General features: G+C 36.6%; 1 protein-coding gene across 3 annotated transcripts; it reads right to left on the bottom strand.

The window, feature by feature from the left end:
* Nucleotides 1-1,242: 1,242 nt before the first annotated feature.
* Nucleotides 1,243-17,065, bottom strand: LOC103715714. 3 transcript variants are annotated; one of them, XM_008803448.4, is made up of 4 exons: nt 16,880-17,065; nt 13,819-16,202; nt 13,442-13,545; nt 1,243-1,664 (listed from the first exon to the last, which is right to left on the bottom strand). In XM_008803448.4, exons 2-3 carry the CDS (start codon nt 16,051-16,053, stop codon nt 13,537-13,539), a joined length of 2,244 nt encoding a protein of 747 aa, XP_008801670.1. In that variant the 5' UTR covers nt 16,054-16,202; nt 16,880-17,065; the 3' UTR covers nt 1,243-1,664; nt 13,442-13,536. The 3 variants fall into 3 exon arrangements, with proteins under 3 accessions (XP_008801670.1, XP_026663745.1, XP_008801668.1); XM_026807944.2 differs by lacking the exon at nt 13,442-13,545; XM_008803446.4 differs by having other exon boundaries at nt 13,442-16,202.
* Nucleotides 17,066-17,596: the final 531 nt, after the last annotated feature.

A 17,596-nucleotide genomic window follows, 5' to 3' on the forward strand; every position in this document is an offset into this window, starting at 1 on the left:
AATCAATTCAATCCTTCTGTAGAACTAATAAATTGGCAAAGTTTCTCTGAGGCATGGTATGATTCTAGGACAAAAAAATGAGAGACAATTCCCAAACACAAATTATGAGCCAGAGATTAACAAATTGACAAGTTTTTTTCAAAAATGCCCTAGATTAGATTTTCCTTTAAAAAAAACACTAGATTAGAATCTTTTCACCATTGCAAGAGTACAACAGGCAAGCATGGGATAATGGCAGACATTATACAGCATTCAACAACTAGTAAAACTAGCAGTCTTTCACATTACAAAAAAGCTATGCCCACTGCCATCATCTATATAACACCTATTAAGATTCGCCAGAGTAGATTTCTTCACAAGAAAAAAAAAAATCAACTGGGTACCATGTGAACTTTTTTAAGAGGTAATGATGCCATAAAACTTCTCAGGTTGCAACTCGAGCTCATTCTAGTTAGAAGCTAAACGGCTGAGATAGCAGTCTTCAAAGGAGAGGCTAGGCCGACAGCAAGGATCAAGTGTCATATGGAGAAAGGATTTAGAATCATTTCTCAGAGTCTTTCAGATATATCTCTGGAGCTTGATCAGATAACCAAATGATAGAATAGCAAGCACAGGACATGAAGCTCGATCAACTAATAATAACAGCTAGAAAGTCAGATACTAAGAGGCTTCCAAGTATTCTTTTACAGGTATAAATAGGGGCAACGATTTGATAATCTGGTAGTTGAAATGGTAAAGAGATGATAAAGGACATAAAAACGGATTCAGGAAATGAACTCAGGCAATCAAAGGATGTGAAAGATGATATGTATAATGCTTCAGATAATGCTATCTTGGATGGGGAGGCCTACAAGTTTGCTGGAATTTACATAATTGTGGTATTTGAAAGTTGGGCTTTTTTTCTTCTTCCCTGAGAAATAAAAGCAAATCATGTTATCTTCATGTATCAGGCAAAGGAGTATGAACCAAAAAATGGGAACAGGGAATTTAAAGGTTGTTTTATTAATATGAGATGAGAAATCCAACCAAAACAAGAGAAATCGACAAGAATAAGATAGACTCTCTTCCCACACAATTTATATTTATGGCATATTTATCAGAAAAAAACGACTGGATTTTCTATAAACAGGGCATAGTAAAACAAACAGCTTCTCATATTCTGCATACATAATCAATAGCCATAACCATCAAGCCCGGTCTCGATTATCTGAGACCAGCTGCATCTCCACCACTAATTCTTACTGTATAACATGCACTTCATGATCATGATAAAATTTGTATAACAACATCCTAATGAAACTTGCATAGTTTTTCAAGTTATGACTTACAAGAAGACTTAAGAGTCTCAACCACTGCCATTTTCTGCATGCTTACAGACAGGAGGGACTGAGCCCACTAGTATTATACCGACCATTGACCAAGATGACAAGGTCCAACATTCTGCTATATTAAAAGTTCATATAGAATTAAAAGGTAAACTAGAAATATAGAAAACTGTAAATATATAATCCAGCTACAGGCCCTATGATTTTAATCTCCAGACATTCAGATAGAACACCATTGTCAGAGCTCTTAGCTTGTACTATCAACTCCCCACAAGGCAGAAAACAGCACAGGCCAACAGGCATTCCCTGGAATTTTCCTTCCATCTATAGCAGCTTCAGCTGTTCAAATAAGCCAAATAATAATAATTAGCACAGAAAACACCTTGGCGAGAGCATAATTAAACTTTGACAAAGCACGTCTTGCAAAATCTAAATAGTGATGTCCCTCTGTTTGGATTTAATCTAATTTGAATACCAGAAAAGGGAAACAATTAGCAACCCTAACAGAAGTAACAAGTGTATAATCAGAAAAAAAAGTAAAAATAACAAGAGCAATTAATTAGGTAAAATGTTTATAAATAATTACAAAGCAATTGCCCATCATAGTCCTATGAGAATGGAAGTTCATCAAAGATAATTGGAGAGTCCAGAGTATGCGTTCCACTCAGCTTACCAAATCTCAAACTTATAACAGTTGAACAGCAAAAACAATAACCACAAATACAATTCAAAGTGTACCTATGTATCCAGGTTAAGATGCTCAAGCTGTATGGTGCCTCTATCAAGGTTAAAATTCCCATCACAAATGCTTGTGATCACACAATTTTGCTTGAACTTCCCTGCTGTGGGCTTGTTTATACAGTCAATGACACTACTCTTCCATCAATGCTAGCCAGATTAATGGCTTGGATTTAATTTCAGTGCAGAAATTTGCCTCCAAATGGTGCAGGTTGTTTCAATCAGTGCCCGTGAACCAGTCAATACATGACAATTTGAATTGAAACATTTACTCTTCTATTATACATGTAAATACAATTTTTTGTCAAAAATCATGAACCTGATCGCATATTAAATGAAGACTTAAGCCATTAAGTCATAAAACTAACTTAATAAGTTTTTTAATAAATATTTTCAAACAATAAAATTAGAAAAAATAAATTTTCATTGGAGAATATCTAGATATATAAAATGTTCATATTAGTGAAGTGGGCAGATATAACATTCAAAATAGTTTTGTATCTATTATAGAACAATTCTACTATCTTATACCTATTTTCCTTTTATTTCTGTAATAAAAATGCATGCAAATGGTTACGAGAAAGAATTGAAAAATGCAAATATGTTAAATCATCCATAGTACATATCTAAAATTTAACAACTCTTAAAGAAGAGTTCTATTAATGACATATAAATGTCCCTTTTTTTGTGACTAGCTTCACATGTGAGAATTCATCAATTTGATGTGCCTCAATAGTTGAGACTATCCTTGAGTTTCTATGCATGCTTTGATGATACAAAATTTCTAGCTTGCATCCCAAAGTTGTCTTATAATCTCAAAATGTTAGTTGTTCCAACCAAGGAATGCCGTGCTGGTCGATACCAACTGTACCAATACGGGAGCATACCAACTGAACCGGTACACCTGCTAGGGGGCGTACTAAACTGGTACGCCTGGTACAAAATCCAGTTGGGCATACTGACATAGCAATAGATTGGTACTGGTACAGGGCCCGATACTAAGATGGCATCCCTTCGTTCCAACACTGTAGCAATTTAATTTTAACAATTTTCAACATCTCACTGTAGTCATTTAATTTTAATGTTTTCACTCAATATCACACATGATTGATTGGAACGGGCATACCGAACCTTTACTCCCGATAATGGGCCAATTGGGCATACCAACATAGTAATAGATTAGTAGTAGTATGGGGTCCAATACCGAGATGGCATACATTGGTTCCAACACTGTACTAATTTAATTTTAACATTTTTCGACATCACACTATAGTCATTTAATTTTAACATTTTCACTCAACATTACACATGATTGATTGATGTAAATTTATCCATGACAAGAGTTGCTGAAATTGTGGGTTACAAGAGGGCCATGGTTTAGTATGTTTAGTGCCAACATCATGCAAGTCTGAGACACTTGCAATGTATGATTTAACTGAAACAAACATGTTCAGATGCTCCAAAGCCAACTCTAGATCATAACTAAATTAATAACATTCAATATACTTAAACTATTCCTAGTCTACTTGTGCATACACATGATAACCTTAACAAGGTAATATTCAGAGTGGACCGTGCCTCAATTGGCAACCCACAACCAGGTAAGAATTTTGCAAGCATGCAGACCAGCCTACCCATGTTCCAATAAGTTTCAAAGTTATGTCGCATCAATTAACCCATAAAAACAAGCTACTTTATCAAGCCATAAAATGTTAAAGAACTGCTGTGACTAAGAGGTGGAAACAGCTAAAGTTAAACTAAACTAAAGACAACAGTTTCTACTTTATTAGTTTACCAGTTTATGATATTGTTACCATCAATCTTGAAGCAATCAACACATGTTCAAGTTGATAAACAAATCATACATCATATACCATCTTTAGATACATAAAACAAGCATAATGCACCAAACTGCAACTCTAAACCACAAACTAACATCAAATATAGACTACTTCTAAATGGTAGCTTTCTTCATCTTTCTTATTGGTAAAATATATGAAATATATCAAACTATCTCGTATTTTATTAAATTTTACTCACTGTTCCACACCAATGGTATCAATTATTCTTACAAGATAAATATCAACAAATTAAGGTTTTCAGTGCACTACTGCTTAGTATATACAAATTACCAACTAAATGATAATTCTATTAGATATCTGAAGCACAAGAATGCATGGGCACAAGAAGCCAAAGGGGTGGGAAAGATAGTTCTTTTTTGTACTGCACTGATAACTTCTAAAAAGAAAATGGTCTAGCATAGCAGGAGAAACACTAATATACAAGGAGAAAAAGCGAATATGCTAACTAAAAAGTCTTGATTTTGTTTTAGATACATTTTAGGTTATACATAATTGACTATTTAAATCTCGACTCAGTCTGGATTTTTTATAGTTCATTGGATTTTATAACAATTACAGGGGATTATTAAGATTCCTTAAATAATAAGGTGTAATTACTTTAAGTTTCCATATTTAGATCTGTTCATTTGGAGAGATCATGAAGAGATAATTTACAATTTCTGTATTAATAATTCAACTTTTCAAATAAGTTGTGAAAGTCTATCTGTTTCTTCTAGGGTTCTCATTGTAGGAAGGTACCGGTGCTGCTAAGAGATTTACAGTGAGAATATTAAGACCAGTTAAGAAGAATGGAAAGGACCTATTTCAAATTAGTCGGAAATTTGTGCCATGAAAGACTGCTGCTTGGAGACATGCAATTGTGAAAACGATTATTCACTACATTCTAAATTGCCCTTGCAAGGAAGTGATTAATTATAAAGATCACAGACTAACAGTAGTCCTCAAAATAGGAACCCTTTCCATTTGTTGAAACATGATGTGCTTATTATGTTCCATGGAGTAGGCCTTTTAATCCAGTTAGACAGTAGCAGAAACCTTCTTTATTTTCCTGGTTCTAACATAATCTTGTTCACAGGCCTTCTAGTCAATTCATGTTTTGCCATTGTGATTGAAAAGCATAGCAACATGTATTGTCAATTATTTGAAGATGAGAATAAGATAGTCAATTACTTGCATAAAAGGCAATTGAACACATGTTTGCAGACCAAAACTTTATTCTGACAGTTATAGTAGGAGTGCTCCTTCACATACGCACATTAAAGCTACTAGTACCTAATTAACCCTCATATTGCTACAAATTAAAATCATTGTGATCGATATGTTAACCAGCTACCTGCCTATTTTGACGTATTCACCAACATGATACCTTGGACCAATACTATAACAAAAAGGGAAAAAAAATATCGTACTGTTTATCAATATGAACATCAGAACAAGAATAGCAAGAAAAGACTTTTCCTTTTTAAGTGATGTTCTCAAACTAAAATTTTGCACTAGCTGCAATTGTTTAAAAAATTTCCCACAAAATTGAATGGGAACATGATACACACATAAAGGTCGCATGTGGATCAGATTAGCACAAGGAAATAATTCATAATCCATTTAGACAAACAAACATGTAGGAATTTTGACAGTATTTAATCGATCTTCACATTGTTATAAAATTAATGATTAATACTTTCAGTGTATGAATTTTCAAGGATTAACACGTTCACATGTTTAGGCCTGTACGTGTCTGAATCTTAATTTTATGAACTCACTCAAGAGTCCATTAACACTGAAAATCAACATTCATTGTCAAGCATTAGATGCCTAGAATTTCCAGAGCCTCAATTCAAAATGACTTTTGTCATTTGCATATGATAATATTAACAAAATATCAGTAAGCTAACCTGAGAAAATACACCTTATCAGAACAAACCTTTTAAATGCAATGTTTACTTTTTGGCCAAAGTTGGTCCATTTTGGCTGAATCTAATCGGTTTCAGCCAAGACCAAACCAAAACTGACCCCCAATCTCATGTTTTGGTCAGTTTCAGCCAAAGCTGACAAGTATCAGTCCAGCTTCAGCAAGTTTTGGCAAAAACTGATTGAAACTTGCTAGAAGCATTTTTCTAAAGCTTTCTTTAGATGTTTTCTATCATATATTTGTCATTTTTTTTTTTAATTTTAAGTACATAACTATGTAATACCAATTTCCAAATGGATTTTTTTTCTCTAGTTAAAAAACGATACATAATAAATATAATTCTTGATGGCCAAGAATTCTAATGATCCTTGTCCTAGTACTTCACAAAGTTATTCTAAACAAGTAAATACAATACATCGCAAAACTAATAAGTTTTATATACAATAAATAAAATATTTCATAACTTCTTGGATGGGTAGGAAGTCATCTCATGGTTATCCTCATCTCTATTAATACTTCCACTCACATTGTAATGATGATGACCGCTATTATTTGTGGGACTCACCTTGCAATAGCATGTGGTGTAGAATAGGTAAACCTAATTTATTTTATACTCCTGTGTACTTGTCTTGTTAGTTAATGCTCGATTTATTAATATTTGGTATCTTACTTGAGGGATTGGTATAATCATATAATATGTTTAATGCAGATTCAACATAGTTTTGTTTCAGTTTGAAACTATCCAAAATTCCAAATTATATAAGTTATGATCCTGGATAACTTAAAACACAATGATTTGCCTATAACTTCAGCCAGAAACTACCCGACCTATATTATGAACCTAGATAACTTAAAATAACCAGACTAATCATAAACCATAGCAGCCCATAGCACTTCAATATGTTGGTAACAGCATGTTTTGGGTGTTCTCACACTTGTAAAGATGAATTCAAAAGCTGAAATAGGCATTAAACCTCCTGATATGACCCTTATATGATTTATAATTATATCTCGAATTATAGTTAAATCAAATCTCAGATCTGGAAGTCCCACCTAAAAGCTAGTCACATCAACTTGCCCTCAATCCACATTTTACCTTTCAAATCTTGTTGGTTTCGATAATTCCAAACATCCCAGCCTTCCTTCTCCAAGATCTAAAGGCAGAAACCAGCCTAAGGATATCGTACAACAGGACAACCAAGTCCTAAACTTTGGCTAATTCAATCAACAACTTTGGTGCACCCAATTGGCTCTATGGAGAAGTGCATTGATGCATCAAAATACTAGGCTATCACAAGCCCGTACTTTAACATGATCATCAAACTTAAATTTACTTCAAAGGTTACTGATCGCAATAATTGACCATACTTCACTTTTAGATCTTCAATTGGATGAGTGCATCATCAATTATTGGATCAGTTCCAATGTGGAAGGATGGAAAGCAATGTACGCCATCTCGATACCGATCCCCGTACTAGTGCCATCCTGTTATTGTGTCAGTATGCCTAGTATGGGGACCAATTTGATGTTCCGAGTGTCAATACGCCCCCCTAGCATATTCTAGTTCGGTACCAATATAGTACAGTACGTCTCGTACTGTCCGGTACAGTAATGTATGCCGTATCTTGACGGAAAGAGTGTACAACAATTATGTCCTCAATATTTTCCCAAAAGCTTGAAAAACTCATTTATCCTCAATAACCCAAAGACAATAAATATATTAATAAATGGTTTTAAATAAATAGAAAATAGAAATGTAAGGGCACTATGTGTTCAGAAGGCAAAGCATGTGCTTTAAGCATTAAATACATTTCCATGTATTGTTATATAACCTTCCAAAATAATCTAGTTTTTCGACCAACCTTCATATAGCAATTTATTAGTATATCCTCAAGGGACTTTGTATTTTGTCTTCAATACTTAGTCAAAAGCTTGAAAAGCTTATTTATCCTCGATAACTGAAAAAACAGTAAATGTATCCATATGTATTTATAAATGATTTTAAATAAATAAATAAATAAAAGAAATGCAAGTATATTATGTGTTCAAAGGGCAAAGCATGTCATTTAAGCATTAATACATATCCATGTATTGTTATATAACCTTCCAAAAAAAATCAGAATTTCCTAGCAATATTCAATTATTCATGAATAATTGTATTACATATTGTCGAGGCTACATATAGTTTCATGCCAAAAAATACTAACAGAAGGCATGATTTGACGTGGTGTAATTGGCCAATCCTAGTAATCATACCAGATCCAGTTTTATTCTGCAACAACTCAAAAACCCAAACCTATTGATGGACAAATTATAAGTCAAGTCAAACCAAGCCCAAAATGAAGCCCAATCCAAATATGCCTAAAATAGCTTGTCGAGAGTCTCAGGCTTGGGATAATTTAAACCAACTCCAAGTCCCATCTGAATGAGCCTTTTTAAGGCTCAAAGTCCCACGTTAGGATAATTATCTACCCTTCCCTCTTTGATTACACCAGGGCTTGAACTAATTAGGCATAGACAACTTGCTAAAGCTTGAGGCACAAAGAGACAAGAGAGAGGAGGGAAAGGGGGGAAAGAATAGATACATCAACCACATCAACTAAACCTATAAATAATATGAAATGGATCTACCCTTTCTTCACCTATTTTTTATGCTGCATTCTAGTTCCTTGTTTCTAAAACTTAAATCTGTCACCTTAATGTGGTTTGATAAGTTGAGCCAGGTTGTTCTGAGCTATGGATGTGTGCTGACCATCCCTTTAGTATACATAGTGCACATTGTTTTTGCAATATATGCTGATAGCATATAATCATAACTGGTTTAGCTCGAGGCATATGGGTGCCAGAAAACCCAATGCAGAATCCAATGCCTCCAAATCACACCATTCCTAGATTGACATGTGGGGTGAATGTGCATTCATGGGGTCATTGGATTTCGCTCCAAGCACCAGTGGCACATGTTTGCCTCCTGAAGCAAGGCAAGACGAACATAATGATCAAAAAATAGTGTTAAAAGCTATGTGCGAGAATGAAGCATTGCTAAAACAACAATTTCCATTCATTTCCTTTTTTAAAATGAAAAAGATCTAGTATAGGAGGAAGACCACGCAAAATCAGATGAGGCGGGATTTGAACCTGGGTCACTAGTATCAACATCAAGTGCCTTTACCAACTGAGCAAGTTACCCTCATCGCTGAGCCAAAAAAACAGTTTCAAAAAAAAAAAAATGGGAAGTTTGCCTTGTTATCAATCTAATTTAAAGAAAAGATGTTTCATTTACTGGATGAAACAGAAATGTCAAGTATTAAATTGATATCCTAATAAATACAAATGTTAAGCTCATGGCAAATATAGGGAAAGTACATATTATCCAAAGACATGAATTGAGTTTATTGACAAAATGATTGTTTAATTGTAACCAGAACAATATCGCATGAACTAAAGACAAGGAGATAATGTGTGTTAACTACAAACTGATTGTTTGGCCAACTACACTATACATTGTCTGTGGTGTTAGTGTTCACGTATAACCTAATTTTGGTACAAAAATAAAAGTTTAGAAGATAGCTTAGGCAACTCCTAGAAAGAACAAAAAGTCATGACCATTTACAAGTTGAAATAATAAGGCCTAAGTCATGGCCAGGTACGCCATCTTGGTGCCCCATACCAATGCTACCTTGTTACTATGTTGGTACACTTGGTATGAAGGCTGATTCAGCATATCGAGTGTTGGTAAGCCATCGCATACAAGTGCCGAACCATTATAGTATAGTACGCCTCATAACATCCAGTTCAGTACGCCCCGTAACATCCGGTTCAATACAATATAGACTTTTGACTTGTTTATAAATAAGTCGGGTTCAGATTGATAGATTTTTGATCATATCTTATATCTGACCAAACTCGTATCTAGTTTGACTGACCCGATTGACACCCCTAATATGAAGCAACCAAAAATATCAACATAAACTACACGTTGTTGTTGACATGTAATAAAGCTCTTGCCAACCATATAAAACCTATCTTTTATTCTTTCATGAAATCATGACACCAAATTGCGAGCACTGACTTTCCTTGTCTTAACTCACATTTCATGTGTCCTTATAGCTATTCCTTATTGCTGCATGGATGAGGTCCAATATCAAAGGTTTGGTGTAAACAGGTAATAAATCACATATGAACGGGATCAAGGTCCGCAATCTCGATACCGAGTACCATATCGATATCATACCGGTTCAATACGGTATGATCAATACAGTATGGTACAATCAATATAGTACGATACGCATTCCGAACCAAAATAACCCTCTAACCATTTTTCACACTTTTTTATCTCGGTACATCTCGGTACAAAGCGATACAGAGCCTGTGTCGATCCAAACTTGAGTTTTGTACTAGTTCCCACCCGATACCGTACAGTACACCTTGTACCGAGCAATAGCGGCAGTATGATAGTCCATGCACAGGATAATATTCCTTCCACTTCCATATATGACTATAAAAGTAGAGTGATCAACTAACACCTGTCATGCATTTCTCTCCCAGCCCGTCCCTCAAGAGATCTTTCGTAGGAAACTAGAATCCCATAACCCAAAATCAAATGTTGAAGGCACATTGTCCATAGCCTATACTTGCAAAGAACCTTCCAGTCAAGGTCGGCCGAACCAGACCGAATCGCCCAATTTGGCCCATACCGAGCCGACCTGGTAGGGGAGCGGGTCAGTTCGACTATTAAATTCGCAAACCGGTTCAGTACGGTATGACCAATAAAGTACGGCACGATCAATACAATATCGGTATGTATGTTGTACTTTAAATATATATAATTTGTATTATTTTATATTTTTCATCTTACTAGTTGATTTTAGGATATTTCATGTTGCTTCTTGTAGCATGGAACGTCTCACCAATCATTTTATTTTAAAACAAGAAGATGCATCAGTTAAGTTAAACCGAGATCATAGACACATCAAAAAATATTAAAAAAACCATCAAATTAGACTTAAAATTATTGAAAAAGTTGAAAATGATTGATTATCAATTAATTAAATTTGAAAAACTCAAAAAAAGGCATGCCCCAAAACCGGCACGCCCAAGCGTACCGTGTGTCGGTATGGTACCGAACCGGTACCGTACCGACTCGCCCGCTAACTCATACGGTTCCGATACCGATTCGCCGGATCTTGCTTCCAATTCTCCCAAATATTTTGCAATTCATCAACTTTCATTTTAAATGAATATAGATAAAAGTTTGATTAATCAACTTGATCATTCCATGATATCAGAAACTTCCGGTGCTTGTGCTTCGTTCTTTCCATTTTTGCCACAAACGGCCATTAAGACATTTAAAAGACCCGCAACTCAATTAACAGCATTGTCAACCTCGAAAATGAAGATTATCATTTCATATTTACTTTGCAACCACATGACAAAGAAGTGCTTGATCATTTGACCCTCCTACTAAATTTGAGGGAACAAGAATAGAAAAATTTGGTGTCATGTCTAATACTCCAACAAGCATGACCATGTCATGGGACATCTGTTACGTCACTAATATATTCAAGTACATAACCACTACCATACCCAAGTAGTACAAATCCCAACCCATCTAATATGGGACACTAATGCATGCAGATAGATCATGGACACGGATACATGAAGTCCATGTGGCTTCAAGAGCACAATGACCACAAAATTTCTTTCCTTTTTACTTTTTGGGTCATAACATGCACATCTGTGTGCTGATTCTAATAAGCATGTCAAGACAATTGAAAGTGAAAAAAGCTGCAAATACATAGGGATTCTTGTGAGCTCCAACCTAGAGATCTCTTGCCAAGCATTGATGTTACAGTAAAAATTTTGAGGTCTAGCCTCTACACCCTAGTGCAACTCCATGCCTAGGAAGCCATGCAGAAAGAGGGGCGCATCACGTGGGTCAGTCAACTCTGTTCTTGTGCAACTCATCCAACAGATACAATTGGGGAAGCGAGAGATCGAGCAAATTCCACACACTAAGTTTTCCACCCAAGTTGGACATTCCATCCCAAGAAAATTCATAAGCCATAAATAAATGCCTGATGGTGCGAAAGAGACTATTGCAGCAAACAGATGACACCTTACAAAATATCGGATTGTCAGCCAAATATTAAAATTTTACCATAAAATAGGAGGGAGAGACCACCAGAATTGCATAACGGCTCTACATCTATTCTTTTGGATTCTTTGCGTCCCTTGTTACCCTAGTTCCTCTAAATGTTTCCCCAAAGAAAGACACGTGCAAGCACACACATAAGCACGCACAGTTTACCCATGAAACAGGATGGAGAGACCAACCAGGCTTGGGCAATGGGCTCCATGTTTTACAACCATTGTTGCCCTAGTTCCTATAAATGTTTACCCAAAAAAGACGCATGCAACCGTGCAGGAAGCACTCACATACATGCACGCAGACACATTTTATCCATAAAAAAGGAGGGTGAGACCAATCAGGATTGGAGAACGGGCTCCATACCTCTGTTCTTTTGTGTCATTGTTCCCTAGTTGCCATAAATGTGCCCCCAAAAAGGGCAAGCATGCAAGCACGCATGTGGGCAGATTTACACAGGTATGTGCACACAATAACTATTATCTTTGGAAATACTGCAACCTTTTAATCAGTAAATCCATCTTGGCTTTTAAATGGAGAGAAACAAGAGAAGTACAACAGCAAAAAGAAAGTGCATTAATCAAGTTACATTAAGAATGAAAAGAATCTTTATATTAGACAGGTAAATCATAGCCATCTGCGCCTCTTCTAATGTGCACCGCAGGCACCCAAAACTAGATTAGCATAACTAATAGCCTTAATTAGAAAAAACAGGTACTGCTCAGCTTAGATAATGAACTTCATGTTTACACATGTAATAGCAGGCTTAATTCAAGTGCCCCTTTATAACAACAACAATAGAATATGTAAAATTAAATTTTAATAAGAGGAGAAGGTAATAAATACTAGCATTCTTGTACATAAGGTAGCCAAGAAAAATGTTCAAAAGGAAAGGAGTACTATCCATCAATGAGAAACATGAAAGGGAAGTCTTAGACTTTTTAACAAAATAGAGCGCAGATAAAATATTGTAAACATACAACCAATCCAATATACAAAATAAGTAAACCATTTTTAGCATTAAAAGCTATTATTGCAAACAGAAGACCTATGTCCATATAAAGTATAAACGACACAAGTTTCGACCAAATTGTTGACCGAGTTATAGACCGGAACCTTAAAACTTCTACAACAAAATAATTCATAACATCTCACCTCATCCTTCGTGCTTAACTACCCATTAATGTGATGGTAGAGAATTTAAGGAACAGTACAAATTCTAATAAAGTAATACAACCTTAAAGAACCACTGAAGGAACAAATTTAAATATTACAGTCAGTAATGTGCTTTGATGTTGTATATGAAATCAAGAAGTATGACTTAAATTTAAACATACAAAGCAAAAGGATGAAACTCTTTAAAAAAGTGCAAAGAATTTAAGCAATAGGATACATGAGGAAATATATACAGCTTCGATGTAATGCAACTGAATAGCTACAATAAATACAGCAGTCAACTTACCAATCATAAAAAGCTCCATCACCAGAAGAAACACCATCACAAGCTCTGCCATCAGTGTTTAATTCCACCATATGGATTCTATGAACTATGCAAACCTAAGCTATCTTTGTATCATAGAGAAAATTTGGGGTTAGAGACACCTATTGAAAACTGTCACAGGTGACTGCACATAGACAGCTCATCCTGGCACATATTCCCAGTAACCAGCCAAAAAAAGTCGAAGAAGCTATACAGCTCTGAAAAACCAATGAATGTAGGAATGCTTGCAGTATGAATTGATGCTAGAAGGTCAATAAATGGACCTAGATAATCCAGTATTAACTGACTGGTTTTTCCACAGATTACATAACCTTATCTTCTTGAGTTTCTGTAATTACCTGAAGAAGTTCCAAAGGAGTTGCTGCTGGGTCAAGCTCATGACAACCCTTTGGTGCATTTTGACCTTCCTCACCTGTCAGCACATATGAAGGTACCTGATGTGAGAAACGAAACATTTCTTCTCTAGGGACCCTCTTTGCTTCTCTTGGGTCCACGTGCCGACAGAATACTGTTTTAAATCCAGCAACTTTGACCAAAGGGATGACAGATACACCTTGTTCCTCATTGTAGTCATCAAGTACCTCTACCATGTCGTATTGGTGGATGACTCCATCAGGAGTGTTCTCATCCCAATCAGCAGACCAGTTTCTGTAGAGGGCCCAGATCTCCCCTTTCCTTGGAAGAATCTTAATCAAGCCACGTGGGCCTTTCTCAAATTTAACTCTATGTGAGAAAATATTGATTGTATCATTGGTTTCATACCTTCCTACCCTAAAATCCCCACAAGATTTGGTAAAACCTGAATCAACCCAATTAAGCGGCCCAAATTCTCTATTGGCCCTTGAAGTTAGAAAGCTCAGGCGGGTTTGAAAAGGCTTCAAAGAGGTGACTTTCTGAACCATCACGTAAAAGCGGGGCATTCCATCGTCATCATCATAGGTTGCCCATATCTGGTCACCTTCAATAGATTTTTCTGTTCGATCTTTATCAAAATCATGAAAATCTGGATCAGGAACATGAATTGTTACTGATTCACCAACCCCCTTGCCTGAATCAGCATTTAAGTCATTCGAGGAATCCTTCTTGCCAGTAGCTGGTTTACCCTTGCTCCCAAAGTCAACCAAGACATCTTGATTGGCATTACCATAAACGACATCCTTAATCTTTTCTTCATCATTTTCGTTTAGTTTTTGTTTCTTCTTTGCTTTTTCTTTTTCTTCCTTTTTTGCTGCTGCAGCAGAATTCCACTCTTCTAACTTTTTACGGATTGTAACCTTGGTTTTCTCAATCAATATATTCCGAATATCGAGTTGGGAAAACTCCCTCGCTAAGTTGAACTGCCTGGAATTAGTTCTGGATTTGAAAAAATCTCCAGTGCCTCCATCAACCCTTTCCATTTCAGAAGCACCCACTCGTCCTGTCTGGGCCCCTCCATTATCATTCCCAGCATCCTCACCAATCCCTCTTCGTTTCCTTGTAGGCACACTGTCATTTGACCCTGTATAAAGATTTCCAGACCCACTAGCATTCCTCTTGGAGGCATAGTGCTTCCTGCGAAGAGCCTCTTCCTTTCTAGCAGCTGCTTGTGCCTCTTCACGTTCTCTTCTTACTTTCTCATATGTCTGATGGACCACGTTTGCAGCCTGTGCAGCAGCAGCTGATGATGCAGTCGCACTTGCAGCCCCCGCTGTTCTAGAGAATGGGCCCCACTGGAAGTTTACGTTATTGTATGAATCAAGATGAACTCCAACTCCATGCTGGAAACCACTGGCTCCCATTCCTGGGGTGGAGGTACTTTTCCCAGGACCATAAACATTTTTTCTTGTAGAATTATGTTTGGAATTCTGCTGACGCTGCTGCGAAGCCGACCAAGAAGTGGAAGAGTTTGGTCCATTGGTTGGAAACCCAGTTTCTGAAGCTAAGAAAGGCTCACGGCAGTTAGGACAGAGGAGATTGTGATTAAGGTATACTCTGAGGTACTCATACTGCATCTTACAACGGTTGCATGAAGTCCAGAAGGTATTGGGCTTTGTTGGCCGAGGAGGAGGCGGATTAGCAGTCGGTGCTGGACCAGAGGTGCCCTTCTGAGCTCTTGCCATGGATGTAGCACTGTTAGCAAAATTGTAAAAGCCATTGCTATCTTTATTACCCAGAGAAGTCTTCTGCTGGAATCCTTTTACATTTCTCTTCTGGTCATACAATAATCTCTTAGTCTTATCAGATAGTACATTCCATGCCTCGGAAATAAGCTGGAAGGCACCTTCAGCACCAACAGATTTGTTCTTATCAGGGTGAAGCTGGAGAGCTAACTTCCTGTATTGTTTCTTCAGTGTCTCATCATCGGCTAAAGCATTGACACACATAATCGCATACCAATCCTTTTCACCAGGAACTTTCACTTCTGAAGCAAGATAGACATCTAGTGTTGCGATCAACTGGCTGATGCCCTCAAGTGATGGAAAGAGATTCTGCGCCTTCAAGGCAAATTTTTTCGCACCTGCTACGTCCTTTTCTAGGAACTTCTTTTCAGCGATCTCTTTTGCCCTAAGGGCCTCATCTTTATTGCATTCCATTCTTTAACCTCTTTCTGGCTCTAGAGCTTACAATAGTACTGCCTCCCAAAAATGCACCACTTACAATCAACTAGAGCTCAACTTAGAAGAGGGTACCAGCAGTGATATCAGTAGATGAAACCAAGCAGTGCCAATGGTGCCATCAAAACCTTAATTTGAGAAACAAAACAAAATAGGAAAAACACTCATTAGAAGCACAAAAATTGGATCTCTATGAGTACCAAAGAGACGAAGAATACATCAAAATTCAATCTAGCTCCTGCCCAAATTCATCAAAATCCTAATTCTGCGAGGATGAAATCAAAATTCTAAAGCTCCTGAAACCAGGACCAGCCAACGAAATACTCAAGGTTTGAATTTTTTTTAATCAATTAATCGCTACGATAACGCATGCATGAACTCGAAACGACTAACATTATGGAAACTAGAAAGAACTCGAAGGTGCTACAAAATGAAAAGCAAATCAACGAATCCTCGTCATATCCACGAACCAAAACCGAAATTTTCAAAAGATTTTGAGTTTTAGAGCACAGGAATGTTAGAAAACGGAAAACCTAGGCAAGAACAAGGAAGGAAAGCGAAGAGAAAGCAGTGTGAACTCCTCAGAAATAGACAAAAAGCTCAAAGAACATCATGCAGAAGATTCCAAGCTGTGGAGCTTAGAGTTTCGAAAGGCACTCACAACTCCACGCACCGAAAAATTCCAGATTCTGGAGACAAGACATTGAAACCCTAGACGGCCGGATCTCGGCTCTCCGGCCACCGCCGGCGGCGAAAGTACACTCCGTAGAAAGCAGGAAGGAAGTAGATGCGATCAAGATATTACCTGTTTAGAGAGAATCCACACCGTCGGAGGAATTTGAATCGCCAGGCCGCCATGAGAAGAGCTCCATCTCCAAAGATTTTCCCCCCAAATCTGAAATTAGGGAAAAAAAGAAAATAAAACCCTCCTCACTCCTCTGGCCTAAACACAAGAAATTCTCCAAATACCAAAATACCCCAGGAAGAAGAAATGGGAGGAATGTGGTGACAGTGGGGTTTGCCTTCTGATTTTTAAAGCATTTTTTCTAAACCTGACCAACCCTAAAAACCCTAACTAGGGTTAATTTTTAACCCTAGGAGTGGGTCCCACTTATTGCCAAATATAGTAATTTATTTTGCAATAAAAAGTTTCAAAAAAAATGATAATGTATTTGTCTTCATTTTTAAATGTATGCATACTTCTTTTTAAAATATAATATAATATTATTGGGATGCAACTTGTGGTTATTGGTTATATTATAATTATTATACAATTTATTGCATATAAACATTTCTTTAAACCTTTCTAAGAAAAATGTATATATCACAAAATCTTATGTGAGGGATTTTTTTTCAATTTATAACTGGGAGTAAATATCCATGTGGGACCCACATCAATGAGGTGGTTCAACTGTAGGGAAGTTCTAAACACATGTAGGAATAAGGTGAGGCTTAGGTTCTTAAATCACCATTGTTAGGGTTAGCGCTGTGGTTGGATTACCTAGGATATGAGGTTAAGGTA

Source organism: Phoenix dactylifera, unplaced genomic scaffold (genome assembly GCF_009389715.1).
Source record: "Phoenix dactylifera cultivar Barhee BC4 unplaced genomic scaffold, palm_55x_up_171113_PBpolish2nd_filt_p 000277F, whole genome shotgun sequence".
NCBI classification, from domain to species: Eukaryota; Viridiplantae; Streptophyta; class Magnoliopsida; order Arecales; family Arecaceae; genus Phoenix; species Phoenix dactylifera.